The sequence below is a fragment of the Andrographis paniculata genome, unplaced genomic scaffold (genome assembly GCF_009805555.1).
Source record: "Andrographis paniculata isolate CXL003 unplaced genomic scaffold, ASM980555v1 Contig52END, whole genome shotgun sequence".
Lineage (NCBI taxonomy): Eukaryota > Viridiplantae > Streptophyta > Magnoliopsida > Lamiales > Acanthaceae > Andrographis > Andrographis paniculata.
In genome coordinates, this window is record NW_026137587.1 from 5,117,056 (window position 1) to 5,136,486 (window position 19,431).

The 19,431-nt window shown below is 38.3% G+C and overlaps 5 protein-coding genes across 14 annotated transcripts; 1 reads left to right on the forward strand and 4 right to left on the reverse strand.

Annotated features, from left to right (window-relative positions):
* Positions 1-362: 362 nt before the first annotated feature.
* On the reverse strand, positions 363-5,937 carry LOC127254215 (receptor-like serine/threonine-protein kinase ALE2). Of its 8 annotated transcripts, XM_051279194.1 has the most exons (12): positions 5,818-5,937; positions 5,508-5,575; positions 5,263-5,353; positions 3,612-3,716; positions 3,281-3,391; positions 3,093-3,194; positions 2,896-3,006; positions 2,425-2,796; positions 2,053-2,346; positions 1,589-1,966; positions 1,262-1,505; positions 363-1,180 (listed from the first exon to the last, which is right to left on the reverse strand). In XM_051279194.1, exons 4-12 carry the CDS (start codon positions 3,637-3,639, stop codon positions 559-561), a joined length of 2,262 nt encoding a protein of 753 aa, XP_051135151.1. In that variant the 5' UTR covers positions 3,640-3,716; positions 5,263-5,353; positions 5,508-5,575; positions 5,818-5,937; the 3' UTR covers positions 363-558. The 8 variants fall into 8 exon arrangements, with proteins under 8 accessions (XP_051135151.1, XP_051135152.1, XP_051135150.1 ...); XM_051279195.1 differs by having other exon boundaries at positions 3,281-3,373; positions 5,263-5,575; XM_051279193.1 differs by lacking the exons at positions 5,263-5,353; positions 5,508-5,575; positions 5,818-5,937 and adding an exon at positions 4,227-4,483 and having other exon boundaries at positions 3,281-3,361.
* A 93-nt stretch (positions 5,938-6,030) lies between these two features.
* LOC127254217 (protein FAR1-RELATED SEQUENCE 4) lies at positions 6,031-9,431 on the reverse strand. 2 transcript variants are annotated; one of them, XM_051279200.1, is made up of 5 exons: positions 9,290-9,431; positions 7,029-9,139; positions 6,894-6,950; positions 6,563-6,727; positions 6,031-6,175 (listed from the first exon to the last, which is right to left on the reverse strand). In XM_051279200.1, the coding sequence occupies exons 2-4, from the start codon at positions 9,096-9,098 to the stop codon at positions 6,602-6,604; spliced, it is 2,253 nt and encodes a 750-aa protein (XP_051135157.1). In that variant the 5' UTR covers positions 9,099-9,139; positions 9,290-9,431; the 3' UTR covers positions 6,031-6,175; positions 6,563-6,601. The 2 variants fall into 2 exon arrangements, with proteins under 2 accessions (XP_051135157.1, XP_051135156.1); XM_051279199.1 differs by having other exon boundaries at positions 7,029-9,159; positions 9,290-9,424.
* Positions 9,432-11,278: 1,847 nt separating this feature from the next.
* On the forward strand, positions 11,279-16,118 carry LOC127254219 (chaperonin CPN60-like 2, mitochondrial). Of its 2 annotated transcripts, none has more exons than XM_051279202.1 (18): positions 11,279-11,445; positions 11,531-11,567; positions 11,653-11,784; positions 12,111-12,267; positions 12,426-12,601; positions 12,837-12,932; positions 13,016-13,120; positions 13,450-13,536; positions 13,670-13,759; positions 13,923-14,003; positions 14,077-14,145; positions 14,229-14,306; positions 14,623-14,718; positions 14,793-14,892; positions 15,065-15,168; positions 15,256-15,361; positions 15,620-15,698; positions 15,791-16,118. In XM_051279202.1, the coding sequence occupies exons 1-18, from the start codon at positions 11,405-11,407 to the stop codon at positions 15,888-15,890; spliced, it is 1,734 nt and encodes a 577-aa protein (XP_051135159.1). In that variant the 5' UTR covers positions 11,279-11,404; the 3' UTR covers positions 15,891-16,118. The 2 variants fall into 2 exon arrangements, with proteins under 2 accessions (XP_051135159.1, XP_051135160.1); XM_051279203.1 differs by having other exon boundaries at positions 11,531-11,552.
* Positions 16,119-16,135: 17 nt separating this feature from the next.
* Positions 16,136-17,202, reverse strand: LOC127254413 (uncharacterized). The gene is made up of 2 exons (XM_051279505.1): positions 16,364-17,202; positions 16,136-16,265 (listed from the first exon to the last, which is right to left on the reverse strand). Exons 1-2 carry the CDS (start codon positions 17,200-17,202, stop codon positions 16,136-16,138), a joined length of 969 nt encoding a protein of 322 aa, XP_051135462.1.
* Positions 17,203-17,857: 655 nt separating this feature from the next.
* Positions 17,858-19,410, reverse strand: LOC127254619 (mediator of RNA polymerase II transcription subunit 9). Its single transcript, XM_051279832.1, has 5 exons — positions 19,135-19,410; positions 18,955-19,017; positions 18,634-18,714; positions 18,316-18,374; positions 17,858-18,155 (listed from the first exon to the last, which is right to left on the reverse strand). The coding sequence occupies exons 1-5, from the start codon at positions 19,381-19,383 to the stop codon at positions 18,098-18,100; spliced, it is 510 nt and encodes a 169-aa protein (XP_051135789.1). The 5' UTR covers positions 19,384-19,410; the 3' UTR covers positions 17,858-18,097.
* Positions 19,411-19,431: the final 21 nt, after the last annotated feature.

The following is a 19,431-nucleotide window of genomic DNA, read 5'->3' on the forward strand; positions in this document are numbered from 1 at the left end:
GTGCTGAACAGCAGGTTGTGTGCTATTTGACAGTACATAATACTATTACAGATAGAATAATACACTATATGATGTTAATATAATACAAATACAATCCATAAATATAAATAATATAATATAATTTCAACAGCACATCGTGTATTGTCTGATAGCATTTGTTTATATATATAACCGCATGATGATGCGAAATTTTTTTAAATTGACACCGTAATCATCCCTGCGCAGGTTGTTTCTTGTTGCTAGTTGGAATTGCCGTTGAAAATTGAATTGAATATAATTTAATTAAATAAATTTAAATATAGGCAAATTCCGAACCGCTACAACAAATAGTTACGAATTTATCCTAACATCAACAGTCATCATTTAAAGAACAATTTTTTTATACTTTCCCTGGCTTCTTTTGTTCGATGTAACTTTCTGTACGATGATACAAGACAAAGATTTATGAACAAGACTGCAGGTTTTTTCTTTCTATACTTTTTTGCATTTATAACATGGTGTTGGAGCCTCATCTTGTGTATGTATGTGTATATATATATATATATCGACGGCCCCGACTTACAGCGTCGACGACAACTCCGGCTCGCTTGCACTGCCGCGAGACAGTCCTCTCAGCTGCCGCCAGAAGCTCCGAGTTCGCGCCACTTTCAGAGGCGCCGAATTAAACAGTCTCCGGAAAGATTCCGACTCCCTCTGGAACCCAAACGATGCACTCTGCAAATCCGTCGCGGATATTGCCGCACAACTATCGACCGTCGACTCGCATTTCTCCAAGTCGTCGACAACAATCCCCTCCGATCCTCTGCTACTGCAGGTTCTCGAAACCACGTCTCTCGTCTCCTCGAACTCATCGCAGACGAGCTTCAACGCCTGCACGACCTCGCCCATGAACGGCCGGTGCGACACTTCCGGCTGGACGCACGTCGATGCGATCGCCGCAACTTTAGCGAAGCTATCGACCGGCACGCCAGGTTTCAAATCCGGATCGATGATCGTTTCCGTGCCTTGTCGCGTCGCGAGGAGCGGACGCGCCCACGATACGAGATTTTCTTGCCCCGGCGGCCGCGACATGTCGACGGGCTTCCTCCCCGTTAGGAGCTCAAGCAGCACGACCCCGTAGCTGTATACGTCGCTCTTGACTAGGAGATGGCCCGTCATCGCATACTCGGGAGCCAAATAGCTGCAAACGATAGTTTTCGACGTTCTTTAAAACGGCGTTGCTTAAAAGCATCGCATAAGATCGTCAATCCGAACGACGTACCCGAAAGTTCCCATGACGTGAGTCGAGATGTGTTTGCTTCTTTCGTCCATCGCCGCTCTAGCCAACCCGAAATCGGAGACTTTAGGCGTGTAATCGTTTTCGAGTAAAATATTGCTCGATTTGAAGTCTCGGTGTATTACACGAGGACTCGAGTCCTCGTGTAAATAAGCCAAGCCCCGGGCCGAGCCTAATGCGATCTTCATCCTCGCACACCAGTCGAGCGTTCCAGTTTCCTTGTCAGCTCCTGCGCCGTCGAACAGATCCACTTAATTTTACGAATACCTTAAAGATGAACATGAATCGAAGATCGTTAGTATTTGTACTGACCGTGCAAATGTGAGTCGAGGCTTCCATTAGGGACAAGCTCGTAGACGAGACATCGACGATGGTCTTCCGGGCATATTCCAATCAGCATAACCAAGTTTCTGTGATGCAACCTGCCGAGCATCTCGACTTCTGCTAAAAACTCGCGGCTGCCTTGCTGATCGTCCCTCTTGAGAACTTTCACCGCCACGTTTCTTCCGTCGTCGAGAGTGCCACCGTACACTATCCCGAAACCACCTTCCCCAAGAATCCTCGACATATTGAACCTATCCGTGGCTCTCTCGATATCCTCGACACTGAAAATCTTTGCCGCACCGGTGTATGCCATAAGACTAGAGTTGAATGACGACATCGAAGCTGAGCTCGGTTGGCTTCCTAAACCTGTCGATTCGTATCCGTTCGATTCAAGAGTGCCAACTAATGTAACTATATATAACTAAGATGCATTCGATTACCAGGCACCATACCTGAAATCTTTTCGCCCGATGATGATAAACTTCGTCGATCTTGTTTGTGAAGGCAACCACAAAAGCCACATTTTGATAAAAGCAGCAGTAGAAAACCTCCACACGCTACGAAGGCTGTTACCGACGAGAGGATCACAATGATGACCATACTTTTGCTCGAGTCGTTCTTTCTTCTTCGTGGCACGTATACTCCCATCGGTTTTATCGGTCCATCGTCATCTCCACCACCAGGGAACGGTTGAACGTTGACTGTTGTAGATCCTGAGGTCGTTGAGAGGGGTGACGGCGGAAGGCCTGAAAATTTCAACTCTTTTAAGCGATTCGCCTACAGTGATGTTAGATAAAAAAAAAGTGGTGTTTTTCGAGGACTACCTGGATAGTGAACATAGAGCACCTCATAATCGCCCAATACTAATGCTTTTATGGGAAGGTTTCTGTTCCGGAACTTCGAATAAATAAAAAATGCGGTCCTAGAGTCGAACATCTGAGCTAGAGGCACCAGGTTAATAAGCACGGTGGTTTTGTCGAGCCGTTGGTCAGCTGCATCCGCTCCCATTATTCGTACTTGGCTTCGATTTAACGACGTAGCAACTGCGATACATTCGGCAAGATCGGAGACCAACGGAAGGAATGTGTACAGGGGAATACCGAAGCGAAGTTTAACTTCGATTGGCAGAACACAGCCACAGGGCGAGCCAGGAGGGGCGTAAGTCAATGGGGCAGTGCAGCTTACGGAAGTGCATCCTGCAAGGCAAGAATTCAGGAGGCGATTTTGGGTACGATGAAATGGATTGGGTAATAGAAAAGAAATTGAACAATTCTTGAATGCACGTACAACCATACCTTGATTCGGAGGAAGCTGTGGTAATGTCATGGTTGGAAGTGGTGAAAGAGATTTCTTATCATTTATCATCCTCGAGCTCATCGGAGCAATGGCAGGAGAATGGCCAGGCACTAGAAGATGCAGTGCAAATGGTTTTAGAATCAGATGGTGAAACATGAAAATACAACCATGCGATGAAGATCGAATATCCTGTTACCAAATAAATGATGGGAAGGAATTGCAGGCGGCCGGGGATGTCCTTTCGACGTCCGCCGGTGCAAAGTAGGTAGGAAAGAAGGCGATGGAGCCATTGTTGATCCTGCACAAGAACATAAATGTCGTAAAATGACTTGAACCAGCACAAAATTGAAACAACCTGCAGTATTTTGGTGTCGAGTAACCAACCTCTACTACGAATCTTGTTTTTCCACGACGAGACCGCTGCCGGAAAAGGAATAAACCTCCATTCTTTCCACCGTGTCCGCCCTATTCCAGACACTGGCGCAAGATCATCGTCTTTGTTACAGAAAAACAGGAACAAATCGTGTTGAAGACCCCTTGCTAACTAACAGTAGTAATGCAAGCTCAATTCATTTTTTTTTTATACTAGATTCTAGTTTCCAACAAGTTTCAATGATTTCGAATACATATTCATTACGTCATACGAAATGGTCGATGAAAAGAATAAACACGTGCACAGGCATACAAGTAAAACGAGGTAGTAAAGACGAGCTACCATATTGCAGAAATCGAAACCGGTGCATGCGCCCATTAGGGGTAAGATCACCGGCTTTCCGTTCAATACCATGAAGCCAAGAACCTATCGAAGGTGAACCAAGACCTGTACATAGATATGCACCATACACTGTAAGAACAGAACATCAAGAAGTTGTAAGACCTGTATTTGCTAGAATAAATACAAATTAACATAAATACTAAACAAATAAATCAACAAAAATATGACTTATGTCCAGAATTTGCTTTGGTTTAATGCTACTTCTTGATGAAAATTTCAATACGAGAATAACTAGATTCTATGAATAACATAAGTGAACAAATAAAATGTAGGAAAAACATAGGGGAAAGTTTTATTATGTAAGATTGAGAATTACTATAGCAACAGGAACCATTACACTCAAAATCCTATGATCGTATAACAAAGATTCAATATCATAATCTAGTAAAGAAGAGCTAATTGAGAACTTTCAATTAAAACTAAAAATCCTAACACAACTGCAAATAGGATTCAACGAAACTTTCGAGAAAATAAAAAAGCTAATTCCAACATAAACACTGAATATTCTAAAAACAAGATTTGATGCGGAAAAAGCAGTGCTCATCAATTAATTACCTGATGATTGTTGTAATAACCCGACACAGATTATGAAGAAAAAGAACCCTTCAAAGAAAGAGCTTAATTTCAGCACCATATCTCCCAGAAGAAATCAAAAACCAAAACCCATTTCTTATCTTCCCAAGAAATCCCTAAAGATGTGTTTGAAGTGAAAGAAAATGAGATACAGTGAGTAAGAATGGATGAATGAATGGTGCAAGTAAAGGAAAGGGTTTGAATGAATCTTTATAAATCTTTGCTGTTTGATTGAGTTTGGAAAAAGGAGTTTTTTAAAAAATTGAAATAATTCAAGAAGGAAGTCCAATGGCTGTGCAGCGAGTGTCTCTTACATGGCAATATCTGCCAAATGTCTGATTCATGGAACATTCTCTTGTCGTCTGAATCCCCACTTCCATTTTAGTTACTGGTTGATTGACACTAAACAATATTTAGATATGGATTAACTTTACTTATATTGGTTATTACTGAATTTTTTGTTGGGCTTGTGCCTATTCTTGGTATTATTGGGAAATTTAAAATTATTTGCTGCCTAACTAGAAGTTAAACACCAGTCAAAGTGTGTTTAGACTTGTGTGTGTTTCTTGTTTTTTAATTTGTAGAATATATATATATATTACATATTTGTTGGTCCACAAATTGACCCTTTCAAAGGTCAGAGTGGGTAGTGATGTTTTAACCAAGAATGGACCTATGATGAGGTCCTGTCAAACCCCAACTTAAGTGGCTAACATTCCAATACAATTTTTTTATTGCCCATTAGGGATGGAAGAAAGGGACCAATGTCCAGTAGAAAGAATAGATTGAGAAGATTTCTTGCCCACAAAATTCATACAAATTTTACATAATATTCAGAATTGATGATATAAATATTAATTAATCCAATACAATTAAATTAGACATAAGCAGAATAACACACATACAAAATGATCCTTCAAAGTAGCTACCAGACTCGATTCTCGAAGTTCAAACTCAAATCTTGATCATCTAATCATCTTAATATCTATAAAGATGAGGAGAACACGGGGCAACTAACCTCGTGTCCTTCGAAAGAGCAACGGAAATGTAGCTGAATTGAAGTAAGTCGAGGACCCAAGTTGAGCTCATTGATTCCCTGTCATTCGACCCTGCGTACATAGAGCATCAAGTAAGAAAAACATAACACAATCACTCACCTTGTTCTAATCATAGGTTGGTGTCCCTTTCTTGTACTGTAAATCTCCATCTGCAGATGAAACGTTTGTTGCGAACATAACATAGATAAACTGACTAAAATCTTACAGGATCATCAGTGAAGTGGTTCACAACACTGTCTGTGTTTTTTTCTTGTTTCCAAATGAGTCCTAGAGCTGCACATTTCAAAATCGAGCTACAAATAACCCCCGGGAATAAAAAATATTGACAGTCTTCAAGTTCACAATTTCTTATTGTCAAAAGAATTGAATAAAAATGATCCTATAAAACTCAACACAAGCAGCAGCCATAAACAATCACGCTATGGATCACTCTTTACATTCATCATGGGTTCCCATGTCTCCTCTGATACATGGAGGAGACGATATGTATTGACAACAGAAAATATGGTAACAACCTGTACAGCTCTTGAGCATGTCATTTATACACATGCATAGACATTTTTGCGCAAGTTCTTGGGAGCTCCTTGGAACCCAATCCCAGGAGAATCCTCTGCCATGCACAAAGCATGTCCACAGCGTTAATAGGTTCGATAGAGCTCCCAAGATTAGCCCAACAGCCAGTGAAAGGCATGCAGTATTGAAGTTCCCAGTTCCCACAACTTAGGATATGAAAAGAAGCCAACTTTAAAGGGAGCAGATTGCTAATCATGTAAACGAGCCAGTCAGGATCCTCCGGTAGATATACGGGCTTGAATTTCCTTGAAACAAGTTCTTCCTTGCCCCAAGAATGACCGTGAACCAGTCAAGAAATTGCTGCAAACAGGAGATCAAATTTATTATGCCACAGACAAGCACCAGAGCAGCCTGTGTGATATCTAATGCATAAAATGTAATTTACAAGAAGCAATTAAACTTATTTACAATGCACTGAATTTCATGCACCAGGAAACGGTGACAAGAAAACTGCTAAGAGCCATTTCATGATATGGGAAAACTCAATAGTTGAATAATGAAACAAGCTTCGAAAAATTGTGATAGACACGCAACTCTATCAAACTCAACATGTGTTGGGGGGTAATTTCAAGAGCAAAAACATACATTGATTACAACAATTTGAGCTGCTGGAAGTTCGGGTATTAATAATTATGAGGTGAATTGAATCAATGTTTTACAAAGCGAATTGAGTAAATGCAAAAATACCTTCACAATTTTCAGAGACTTGTGAACGATCATAGCCTCTCAACTCTGTTCCTCCAAAATCTCCCCAAGCATCTCTACACTTCTCTTGGACATCTCGCCACCTTTCAATAATGTTGTAAGGAACCGTGGGTACAATGCATGGTAATCCATGGTACCAGGCAAATCCTACAGAAATGAAAATCAAAATCTTAGCCCCCCATGATACAATTAGATTTAGATAAACAAGTAAAAATAAAAAGTGCCATTTCGAATCATTCCAGGAAAAAATATGTCAAAACAAGATCCAGCCTCCTATACTTCAAAGGAACAATTAAGAGACAAGGAGACAAACCATATGCTGAAAAATGCCTTGTGTCCCAGGATTAGCAGCTGGTGAATCTATTGGTACCTGTTGCATTTTTTAAAGAAAATTAAGCTAATTATCAAAAAAAATACTGAGAAAGAGATAAGGAGCTAAAGTACTAACCTTCCCTTTTTTACTTGTGATTCCACCATTGTCTGTGGGTTCCTTTCCAAGATTTGTCCTCTTGGAACCTTTATTCATATTGGTTCCTTTACATGTATGCAGCATCTGCCCACCCGAGACACTTGTATTATCTTGGCTCACTCCTGCAGCCACTTGAATGGCCATCGAGGGAGCAATGGGTCTCAAAACATCTTCGGAATGTTCATCTACATTTGAACATTGCTTCAGAGCATTACTTATGGCTTCAACTGCAGCATTGTAGCTTTCCTGCGATAGTGAGCCCTCTTCACCCAATATTATAGCTCGGCGACAGAGGTCATTGTAACGTCGGACCTTGGCCTGCACTTCATCCAATTTCTCACTGAGGGGAATTCTGCTTGTGGCAGCATTTGTCCATCTTTGCAGTATGTACTTAAAAGGAATGCTAAACACACCTGACATTTGCAGAACCACAATAGCATGTCTACAAAGATAGCCTTTGTATTCAAATGAACGACAAGAGCAGTATATGTCTGACTTATGTTCATTCCATTCCACAATGAAGTCTTGATTATTTTCAAAATCTTTCACTCCATATAATAAAGTTGAACCATCCTCCTTCTCTTTTTTCAGATGGCACGCAGCTGCTCCCAGGACCTCCATTTGAAACTTTTTGAAGATTTCATGAGTGCAAACAAACAGCATTTGTTTCTCAAAAGGTGAGGGTGACTTCACCTCTGGTGTTTCATGCCACGCATCAAAATTTGCTTTTGCCTCCTCTTCGTATATGTCTTCAAGAATTGATTTGTATTTTTCAATGAACTCTCTCAATGAAGTTTCACCATGGATGTATTTATCAAAGAAACTGTTCAAACTTTCAGCCCTCGAAGCTGCAGACAACCCGGCAAAGGAGACATCCTTAATAAACACAGGCACCCAAAGTTTGCGCTCTTCGTACAAAATTTGAAACCATTCATCTTCCCGCAGGTTGAACCTCTCAATCAACTTCCACCACCGCTTCTCATATTGTTCTTCATTCCATGATCGATAGATACACTTATTGAGTTTTTCCATAAAAGGGTCATGCCAGATACTAAGATAGCCGAGCTGCCTTGGTATCTTTTCCAGGATATTCCACAGATGGATATAATGGCGTGTGTCTGAACAAACCAACTGTACAGCAGCCTTGATCGTGTCGCTTTGGTCTGTTAGTAAAACGTTAGGACTCCGTCCCCCCATTGCCAAACACCATGACTGAAACAACCAGATAAAAGTATACACTGTATCATCAGCAATCAATCCACAACCAAGCAATGTAGGTTGGATGTGATGGTTCACTCCAATAAAAAGAACCAGAGGAATCCTGTACTTGTTTGCAAAATAGGTAGTGTCAAATGAAACCACATCGCTGAAATATGTGAAATCTTCCACTCCTTTTGAATCGACCCAAAAGATGTTTCGAAGCCGATGTTCCTCATTGAAGTCCAATGCATAGAAAAATTTAGGATTCTCTTCATGCATTTGAGCACAAAATTCAAGCACAATCTGAGCACCACCTTCTTCTAAACTTAGAAAACGCCCCCGATCATGCTGGTTCCGGATTACACCCTCTGTACAAGAACCTGAAAACTGATAAGCACCATACTGTTTAGACATTGAAGTAACAGCCTTCTTCTTTCTGACCTTCGTATCATTATTAGAAATATCAACATTCCTATGGCTTCTAAAAAAGTGTGCTTGAGCTGGTAAAAGCTCGTGGTTATGCTCTTTCACAAAACTATGAATATACCACTTCCCCGTCGGCCTCCTTTTCACGTGCATACTAGCTTTACACCCAATTTTCGGCGAAGGCCTTGGATTAATAGCATCATCTGATTGCTGCTTGTTTCCATACCTAATGCATGAAAATTTGGCATCTATGAATTCCTTCGATGCTCTGGATCGACGGCTGCTCAATTTGGCCGTACCAAACCCTAACGATTTAGCATATTCTTTATAGTACTCATAAGCTGCCTCGTGCGTATCAAATTCCATGTCATCCCTCGGTTCTAAGCTTGAATTTACAATCAAACTACCACCACTCGCCTCCATTGATCAATTAAACCAAACAAGAAGAAACTAAAACTCAATCCCTGCCAATGAAATCATAAACCTAAAGAAAATTAGAGCAACGAATCCTCCTAGAATATTAATCCAACAGATGAATATAAAAGCTTTAAAGGCCATAGTTATACAAAAATAAAATAAAATAAATTCCACAACACATGAAGCAAGAACTGTACCAGGAATGCGTCAGAGTACTTATTGTTCTGCAAATCAGCCGCTGATGAAACGAGAGGGCTCTTTGAGGAGATCACCACGGTCAGTCGGGCGATTTGGGGAAGTAAGATTGTTGCCTTGCGAACGTTTTCTTCATAATTTCAATAGTTGCACTATAGTCCTCAAACTTCTGTGTATCTGCTTTCATTCCCCAAAAAACACTTTTCTGAAAACCAACGGATAGGATAGGTTGACTTGTTGAGCTGTCAATTCCGTTTACATAAATAATTACGAAAATATGTTTATTTGCCCAAATCAAAATTTTACACGATATATATGTTCCTACTACTTTTTTTTTTCTTTTAAATTAGCGCTTAAATTCGTGTGATATGCGCGAGATTATTATAAAAAATAATATTAGTTAGTAAAATAATACAATAGATTATAAGATAATATTTTTCAAAGTCACTTAAATATAATAATTAATTAGTAAAATACAATAGATTATACTAATTAATAAAAAATATAAAAGAAAAACTTATAAAGATATAAATAAAATAAAATTATAATATCAAACTATCAATATTTATAATTACAATTGAAAGTATCAATAATTATTATTTACTTTTAAATTTAAATAATAAATAAAATTATATTATATGTAAAAATATTTTAAATTAGAAAAATTATGTAAATAATTATATAATTTAATATTTTACTATCTTATTAGTTTTTTAATAGTTTTTTAATTTTTCATCATATTATTATTTTTATTTTTATTTTTATTTGCTTCAAAACAATAAATTAATTTGTAATTATAACATTATTGTTTGTAATCAAATAACGTTTAACAAAAATAAATAAAAATTTTCAGACAATTTTTTTAATGACAAGGGCACCGACAACTACTAAGACGAATATAATCAATTCGTATAAAATAGAAAAAAAAAACTATTTAAAAAATAGATTGGAAAAAGAAAATGCAAAACAAATTAAACTATACATATAAAAATCGGCATTTTTTTTTTTTTTTTGCAAATACTGTAAAATAATATTAATAAAATTTTCTAAAATTTTTTTCTAAAATATTATGTTCAACTTCAATCAACGACAATAATTAGGACGATGAACAATTTTCGCGTTCACATAGCATTTTGCTCAGATATGAATAAATATTACCTAATGAATACAAATATACACAAATTAGATAGTGGAAAAAAAAAAAAAAAAAAAAACTATATTACTGCCAACTTTAAAATTAAATGAAATTATAGAAAAAAAAAATCATGAGATTAAAGAGATAAAATCCAAACAAATGTAAAATTGATGGGCGAAGACGGCACAGTCTTTTCCAGAGCTGGATCTCACGTTCTTCATACATCCACCATATACAAAATTTATACTCCATAAAAAAATATATATAACAAAAAATAATAATTTAGTAAATAGAAAAAAAAAAAAAACAAATGTAAAATTAATTGGTGAAGAATATGGAAAAATAAATGAGATATATGTACTTTGATCTTCTTCAGTGATGATTTGTTTTATAAAATTTATCCAAAATTAATTTTTTATATTAAATCTAAAACCACCCACTACCCATTATAAAATTGTTAAACACTAATTTCAAAATAAAAAATACTTGTACTAAATTTTAATTTTTTTTTTCTAGGATATAAGATAGGATATATAGGATAAGATATGATAGGATATGTATATATTTATATTGTTTAATAATATTTATGAAAAATTATTTTATTAAAAAATTGTTGAATAAACAAATAAATGTTGTAATATAAAACTGTTAAAAAAATTCAATAAACTATGATAAAGAAAATAAATAAGCACATTAAAAACTCAATAAACTTATTTTGCAAATTATTAGATAGCGCAGAATTTACAAGTGTACTGCGAATTTTCAAATTATAAAAATAATGAAATTATATTATAAGGTTTTAGTAAATAAAATAAAATTAGGCCATAGTGTATGTTATAAGCATAGACTAAAACCTCAATACACAGCACAGGCACAACTCGCCGTACACGTTTCTCTCTGCACTAAAGTCAAAAACCCCTAAAACCCTAATTTAACTTTCTCACCCTGTTTCCCTGTCCGGAATTCGTCATCTGATTCGATCATGTACAGAATCGCCGCCGCTGCCATTGCCTCCTCGATAAGGTTAGATGCCAGCTGGATTGCTCTTAGTTCATTATGTATTGAATGTGGCCTCTGTTGTATATTTACTCTATGATTCTGTGTGCAGGTCTTCTGCTTCCAGAAACCAGGTGTGTACTTCAAGTGTGAGTTCGGTTGATTCTTACTTGCTTATTGATGTGCTATAATCTTTATTAGCGTGTTCCTTTTTGGTTAAATTTGGATGGACAGGTATGCGGCAGGGTCGTTCATAGCAGAAATTATGTTGCTAAGGATATTAGTTTCGGGACAGGAATTCGAGCGGCTATGCTCGCTGGGGTTAATGAGCTTGCGGAAGCTGTTAAAGTCACAATGGGACCGAAGGTATGTGGGGGCTTCGCTTTAGTTTGCTCATAATTAATTTGCGAGTTTTTGTACGAAGTCCAATTTGGAAGGGGCAATTGAGAACAAGGTGATGAATCATTTAAATAGGTGTGCTAAAATTTGGTTCTGGTTATGTAATGGAAAGGAGCATCATGTTTTATTGTTAAATCTTAAATGGCAGCAAGCAATAGATGATAAACATTAATCTTATTTGGACAGTGTACCATAATGCCTGAATAGTGACAATTTGTTTCTTTTCGTTCCATTTCTGCACTTTCGATTTTCTGGTTTGAAAAGCTGCTCATGGTTGTACATGTCTTGTTTAGGGTCGAAATGTAATTATTGAGAAACATGGAGATCCCAAGGTCACAAAGGATGGGGTCACAGTTGCCAAAAGCATCAAGTTTCCAGATAAGGCGAAAAATACAGGAGCAGATCTTGTGAAAGAGGTTGCTAAGGCAACTAATAAAGTTGCTGGTGACGGTAATCTAATTTCCTTATAACTTAAGAGGATCGTCATTTTCCCTTGATTGATAAATGTTGTATGAAATGGAAAACAGTTTTCTCCCATTACAGAACAACTTTTAATAAGAATTATTTCAAGCTATAAGATCATGACACAGAAAATGATGTTGCAACAGGCACCACTTGTGCCACTGTGTTGGCACAGGCAATATTCAGAGAAGGTTGCAAATCAGTGGCTGCTGGGGTGAATGTGATGGATTTGCGGAAGGGTATAAACATGGCGGTTGATGCTGTTATTGCAGATTTGAAGGGCAGAGCTATCATGATCAGCACACGTGAAGAAATTACACAGGTGACTGGCCTATGGAACTTGGAACTGATATATTTCTTTGTATATGTGTATTAGGAATGGAAAAACTTAAATTTACAACATGTTGGCACTTATGCCCTTTTTTTAGGTGCTTAGTCACTTGAAAATAGTCTCATTAATCGGCTTGATAGCTAATCGCATGTTTATAGAAATAGGCTTTATACACTTATACTGATTTCATTTTTCTTGTTTCTTATGCACATTCTCCGTATTAAAGGTGGGAACTATATCAGCAAATGGCGAACGTGAAATTGGTGAACTTCTTGCTCGGGCTATGGCGAAAGTTGGGAAGGAAGGAGTCATTACTGTTGCTGTTAGTATGCTTTAATTCTAATCTTGCAACTATGTGTTCTAATGATTGGTGCACAACTAAAAGGCAGTTCCTAAATTTTGCAGGATGGTAATACACTGGATAATGAATTGGAAGTGGTGGAGGGAATGAAGCTTTCCCGTGGTTATATATCCCCTTATTTTGTTACAGATGAAAAGACCCAAAAATGTGTATGTAAAAATCACTGTACATGGAAAAACATGTCACCATATTTGTTGTTTCAATAGTTGCTGAGTGCGTCTGCAACATGCTCGGTCGGTTGAGTTGTTTTATGACTCTTTAGTTCAAATTGCTTCTCTTAGGAAAAAATCTGATGGTTCTCATGTTAAACTGGAATGTCTTGCCTGCAAAGCTACTCAACGTTTGACAGAGTAACAACAGATGGATATATATGAATGATAACGATGCTAGTTTTAAAGTTACTCTGTGTTTTTCTATTGTTCTATTTTGAATGTTGTTCGTTACGTTGTTTTGTAATTTTTCTTTTTCATGCAAACAGGAACTTGAAAATCCTTTAATTTTAATTCACGAGAAGAAAATTTCAGACATGAATGCTCTTGTGCGAGTATTGGAGCTTGCTGTAAAGGTAATATATGCTCATTCGACGGAATATTCAACACCATGCCTATAAGTTTGATGATTGGAGGAAAAGACTTGTTGGTGCATCTTAGATGAACATTAGGATGAATGACTGCATCTCATGACTTTATTTTTTACAGAGAAACCGGCCTCTGTTAATTGTTGCCGAAGATGTGGAGAGTGAGCCACTTACCATGCTCATAATAAACAAGCATCGTGCAGGATTGAAGGTAAGATGACCATGTGTTGTTAATAATATCTGTTTTGTGTAAAATAATAGTTAAGAATTAGTACTGGTATTTGATGGAGCAGCCGCACCCCCCCCCCCCCCCCCCAACTCTCTTTTTTAATTGAGAAGGTCACACTCTAATGCTCTATCCCATGATTTGGTAGGTTTGTGCTGTGAAAGCTCCTGGGTTTGGGGAAAACAGAAGAGCAAATTTAGAAGATCTTGCCATTCTCACTGGAGGGGAGGTGAGACAGGCGTCAACCTGACAATACAGTTGTACACATTGATCTAGTATCCGGCTCATTGTGAAATCTGCAGGTCATTACTGAAGAACATGGAACAAGTCTAGACAAAATTCAAATTGATATGCTTGGTTCAGCCAAAAAGGTTTGTATAATTTTATGAATACACTTGTTGAATGATATTAAGTACGAACTCTATAGAGCCTGTTTGTTTTTCTGGTGGAGCAGGTCACTGTTTCTCTTGATGACTCTGTAATTCTACATGGTGGTGGCGATAAAAAGTTGATAGAAGAAAGGTGTGAGCAGGTATGAGCGACGAACATGAAAATCTGAGAACTTCTCGTGGTTAAATTGCTTTATCACTTTCTTGGCGGTTTCTTAGCTCCTAGCGATTGCAGAAAATCTATTGCTGAGATTTATCTCCAGTAGATGAAGCATTCTTTTGGTTCTCTTGGCTTTGTTATTCAATAGATGCTGCTTACTTCTCTAAAATCACACCCACATCTTATTTAACCATAACATTTTAGTCCTAGATGATAACAGGGACGTATCATAAAGTGTATATTGCATGCCTCGCAATATCTATTGTCAATCAGCCAACTAATCTTTCTTATCTGTATAGCTACGATCTGCTATTGAGAGAAGTAGTGCAGCATTTGACAAGGAGAAAGCACAAGAAAGGTTATCAAAGCTGTCTGGTGGTGTTGCTGTTTTCAAGGTACATTTATCACATCAATATTCGATGCGACGGCTTCTATACCACACTTGTTGGCCACTAATTTCCTCTCGCAGGTTGGAGGGTCCAGTGAAATGGAAGTTGGAGAAAGGAAAGATAGGGTAACAGATGCTCTAAATGCAACAAGGGCTGCTGTGGAAGAGGGCATTGTTCCAGGTAAACACTAAGGGTTGCGAAGGTGGAGTCGAAAGACACCATTTATGAATCCATTCATTTAAACACCCAGACGGAAACCTTTTGACGAATGCAAAATCCAGTCTTCTCTTTTAGAAAACATGTAGGAAAGGAAGATGCGTATTGAGAAACTTTTGGGGTGGCTTTCTTGCAGGGGGCGGTGTCGCCCTTTTATATGCAACAAGAACTCTCAAAAACCTTAAAACGGAAAATGAGGACCAAAAAAGAGGAGTCGAAATAATAGAAAATGCCCTGAAGGTGGTTTATAATTTAAATGTTTCTTTGTTCCCTCTGTCATCTTAATGGCTAGCAGTATGTGAGCCGCTGACATCTTTTATGTAACAGGCACCGACCTTTACTATTGCCTCGAATGCAGGAGCTGACGGGGCTCTAGTTATCGGTAAGCTATTGGAGCAGGATGATCCCAACTTGGGCTATGATGCTGCCAAAGGTTCGTATACCTGTGAAAGCATGAACTAATTTTTTCGGATATTGGTTATTTTTAACCTTTCTTAGTTGCCATTTATCCATCTCTACTTTTGGTTATTTTTACCATTTTATCTTTGCCATGTTTCTTATTATACTATTGGCCCTAGCTTCGCCTTGTCTCATAAAGTGTTGTGATGCTAAACTTGTACCTGTGATGACAACTTTTCAGTTCTCACTCATCTTCGTATGTCTTTCTGTTGTTCGATTATGTGAAAAGCAGATCAGTATGTGAACATGATAAGCGAAGGAATCATAGATCCCGTGAAAGTCATTAGAACAGCTTTGGTAGACGCCGCAAGGTGAGGATCAAACTTTGCTATACTATCCTCCTACACACATTTCCTACATCATTTCATCGACATATATTCTAACATCCTATTCTCATCTGCAGCGTCTCGTTGCTTTTGACAACAACCGAAGCTGTTGTCCTCGTCTCCCAAGGGGAGAAGCCTAAAAAGCGCGTGGCAGATTTAGACTCAATGGGGTATTAACTCGACCCTCGAAAATAGGAAAGAAAGAACCAACACAAGAATCCCCAATTCAGCCAAATCAATCTCTCATCATTTTTGTACATGTACAATACAATATCATATGTTTCCCATATGATCCTAAAACATTTATTGCATTGTCAATTTTCTTGTCCCCTACAAGACAAGAATTGCCCATTTGTATGCCTTCCTGCAATAACCATTCTTCATATTTATTCTCATATCTACAAATTTCGATGATCTTCGAATCAAATGTCACAATTTGTGAGGCTGAAAAATGGATCAGAAGCCTTCAAATCACTATGATCTTCAACACATGAAAAACAATCTTCCTCTTCTCTGCACAGCCCTTTCTCCTCTGTCAAGACACCATTTTTACTGCAAACATAAAAATACATTCGTCATCATTGATCGATTTCATCGTGATTTCGATGAATTTTTTGTTATAATGAGACCGTTCTTGAAATGGGACAAACCTTGTTAATACAATGTTGCCATCGGCGTCGAATCCGAAGCGATCGTCCTCTCGAACATTGTCGTCATTTTCGTCGTCGCCGTCGTTATTATTGCAATTCAAGTGTTCGAGAATTGGCCTCATATCATTCGGACATTCCTCCAAATTGTTATTCTGATGAGGAAATGAATCAGAAATCGAGTCTGCAGAAACATTGCATCCCCAAGAATTGACAACTTCATCTTCCCCTGTCCATTTCTCATCATCATCATAAGGCCCCAAATCCCCGGCATGCATCGCCGGAGCTTCGCCGGAATCCGGGACCGGCCCGGCCTGGGAGGCGGCGGCGGCAGCCCGGCAAACGGCGAGGTGGTGGAGCACGATCTCGAGCTCGGCCTTGGCCAGGCTGATCCGGTCCTCCAAGTCCCTGATCATGCGGTAGCAGCCGCCGACGGGGTCGGCGGCGCGCGCGTCGGATTGGAAGATGATGGTGCGCATGGCGTGGTCTTTGGCCGGCGGGTCGAGGTGGCGGACGATCTTGACGATGTTGCTGACGCCGAATAGGCGGTGGGCGTTGAGGAATTGCCGTTGGCGGTCGTGGGGGAAGTAGGGGGCAAGGATGCAGTCCGACGCGCACTTGCGCCGTTGGTACTTGCATGCAGCGCAAACTTGCGTCGACGACGAACTATGGTTGCGCGGCGGCGGAGGCGGCGGATGGTGGTGGCGGCGAATGCCGGTCGAGAGGTCCCGAGTTCGATTCTTGGAATTGTTATTGTTGTTGTTGTTATAATTGTTGTTGTTTGAATGTAGGATGTTGTTAGTAGGAAGGGGGGAATGTTGTTGGAGGGTGGGGGGGTGCATGGTGGGGGGTGGGGGGTAGGATATATGAGGGGTGGGGGGCGGCTCCGGCGGGAAGGGGGAGAATTTTTGTGAGTGATGATTGAATTGAGGCTTTGTTGTTGGGAAGTCTCTCGTCTATTGTTGTTTGTTATTTTTGTACTAATTTTAATTTGTTGGGAATAATAATATTTAAGGAATCTATTGTTGGAAGGTTGGGAGGGATTCTTGGAGGGAAACTTATCTATCATATGGGTTATCAAGTTTTTATTTGTCATCATTTTTTATATTCTTATGTTATTACTGGTTGTGTTTATTGATTTTTATTTATTTATTTATTTTTTGGGATATGGAAATTGTTTTTGGTTTTTAGAAATGAGAAGGAAAATCAAACATAGACTTGCAAAATAGAAGTATGAAAACACAAAGGGTGTATTTACTTGTGAGATCGATTTTACTATTGTAATTTTTTTTTTTTTACCATCAGAAAAATATCAAATCAAGCACCTATTATTTATTTACTATATTATACTAAAATTAAATTTTACATATTCATCGAACAACTATTTCAATTCAAAATTTTATTATTTAAAACCAAAATTCCAAACACACCCGTATTCTTTAATGAAGGATAATCTCACAATCATCCCAATTTCATGATCCTATTTAAATAAGAGAGTAACCCAAACCATTTGGTTCCAATGATCTAAAATAAAGAAGTCATTACAAAGCAGAAAATCAACAAATATCAATATCAACATTACAAAAACTTTCCAACTATATCTGAGCCACAAATGAGAACATATATATATATATATATATACCTCTATCAGGTACACCAAAGAGTTAGAACAATGGTTTTTCGTGTTGTAAGGATGCAAGAACACAAGGGATTTTACCCAAATTAGAGGGCAAGCACTTAGATTTGATCCTGGATGAGTTCTTGAACTGAACTTCTGTACTTTGATATAAGATCCCTGAACCAGTGAAAACTTTGTCTCATATACAGACATACATTCTAATTCTATAACACCAATAATGATTTCTACTTTAGCAAAATAGAGCAGAATGGATTGCCAATTAATGCAGCACCAAGTTCAGTTCATGGCAAATTTACACGAAAACACACAAACCTACCTTCGTTGCATCAGCAATTTCTCAGTTTCCTCCCGCCTGTGCTTTTGTTCCTCAACAGTCTGTCAATCATGATGCACCAGAAAGAACAATTGAGTATTTATCGAACAAGAATTATTTTCAATCCGTGCTTTATCAATACAAAACCACTATGCACTTGTCGGGTTTAAACTAAGCCATGATAACACAGCATTCGATACAGGAAACAAGATTTAGTTTTTTAAAGCTATGGCATTTAATTTGAACAAAGAAATTCTTCAGTAATCCCTCGTGATGGCTAAAATAATGGAAAATAGGCAAAAATATTGAGTCGGGAGTTACCGTGGATTTGGCCTTAATTGTGCCTGAGATAGAGTTTAATAGTTGCTGGCATTTCTCAAACTGTGTGTTCAACTCACCAACCTTCCATGAAAGTAAACAACCACCATTGTTATATCAGAAAAACCAAAATCCAGCTGAATGATCCAGTAGCAACAGAAGAATAATTGCAAATGGATTATTTGTACCATCATACATAAAATGCATATTATATTGCAACAACTGAAAGCATGATTATACTTTCTAATTAGGTCAGGCAAACTTGATCTCGAAATTATACCAATTTGATGCAATTAAAGGTCAAAATAACAATAGAATACCAACCAAAGCATCAGTTTGCTGATCCCTAGCCCCATTTTCAGTCACATCAGCTAATTTCTCCACCAGCTGAAACGAATTCCAAACATGTTTCATCATTATTGTTATTATTATTTTTTTAAAAAAAAAAACCTAACTAGCGCGCAAACAGAATCGATTAAAAAGGGACGAAAATCGGAAAATTACATGGAGCAGATGAAAGTGAGAGGCGAGAGACTGGTGATGCTGTTGTTGTTGTTGTTGCTGCTGCTGCTGTTGTGGTGGTTGTTGGAAACGCGCCTGTTGCTGATTGAATTGCTGCTGAAATTGCTGCTGCTGCTGATTGAACTGCTGCTGTTGAAGGAACAAATGATCCTGATTTGACGGAGTAGCGGGATTACTATGGGATTGAATGTTGGGAATCATCGTCCAATTCCCTCCACCGAAATTCTCCATTGTTGGAGACCTCCCAACTCACGAAGAAACAGAGCGAATAAAAACGTC

Bases quoted from the DNA above. Each gene is read 5' to 3' on its own strand.
- LOC127254215 (XM_051279188.1), bottom strand. From the start codon at position 4,305: ATGGTGCTGAAATTAAGCTCTTTCTTTGAAGGGTTCTTTTTCTTCATA. The intron at 2,797-2,895 runs GTATGGTTGTAC...CTTGCCTTGCAG, and splicing joins ACAGCTTCCTCCGAATCAAG to GATGCACTTCCGTAAGCTGC. The intron at 1,967-2,052 runs GTATGGTGCCTG...ACGAATCGACAG, and splicing joins ATCGGGCGAAAAGATTTCAG to GTTTAGGAAGCCAACCGAGC.
- LOC127254217 (XM_051279200.1), bottom strand. From the start codon at position 9,098: ATGGAGGCGAGTGGTGGTAGTTTGATTGTAAATTCAAGCTTAGAACCG. The intron at 6,951-7,028 runs GTTAGTACTTTA...AAAATGCAACAG, and splicing joins TCACAAGTAAAAAAGGGAAG to GTACCAATAGATTCACCAGC. The intron at 6,728-6,893 runs GTTTGTCTCCTT...TCATTTCTGTAG, and splicing joins AAGGCATTTTTCAGCATATG to GATTTGCCTGGTACCATGGA.
- LOC127254219 (XM_051279202.1), top strand. From the start codon at position 11,405: ATGTACAGAATCGCCGCCGCTGCCATTGCCTCCTCGATAAG. The intron at 12,268-12,425 runs GTAATCTAATTT...ATGTTGCAACAG, and splicing joins TAATAAAGTTGCTGGTGACG to GCACCACTTGTGCCACTGTG. The intron at 15,362-15,619 runs GTTCGTATACCT...TGTGAAAAGCAG, and splicing joins GGGCTATGATGCTGCCAAAG to ATCAGTATGTGAACATGATA.
- LOC127254413 (XM_051279505.1), bottom strand. From the start codon at position 17,202: ATGCACCCCCCCACCCTCCAACAACATTCCCCCCTTCCTACTAACAAC. The intron at 16,266-16,363 runs GTTTGTCCCATT...TTATGTTTGCAG, and splicing joins GGCAACATTGTATTAACAAG to TAAAAATGGTGTCTTGACAG.
- LOC127254619 (XM_051279832.1), bottom strand. From the start codon at position 19,383: ATGGAGAATTTCGGTGGAGGGAATTGGACGATGATTCCCAACATTCAA. The intron at 18,715-18,954 runs GTTGGTATTCTA...CTTTCATGGAAG, and splicing joins ATCAGCAAACTGATGCTTTG to GTTGGTGAGTTGAACACACA. The intron at 18,156-18,315 runs GTAGGTTTGTGT...TCACTGGTTCAG, and splicing joins AAATTGCTGATGCAACGAAG to GGATCTTATATCAAAGTACA.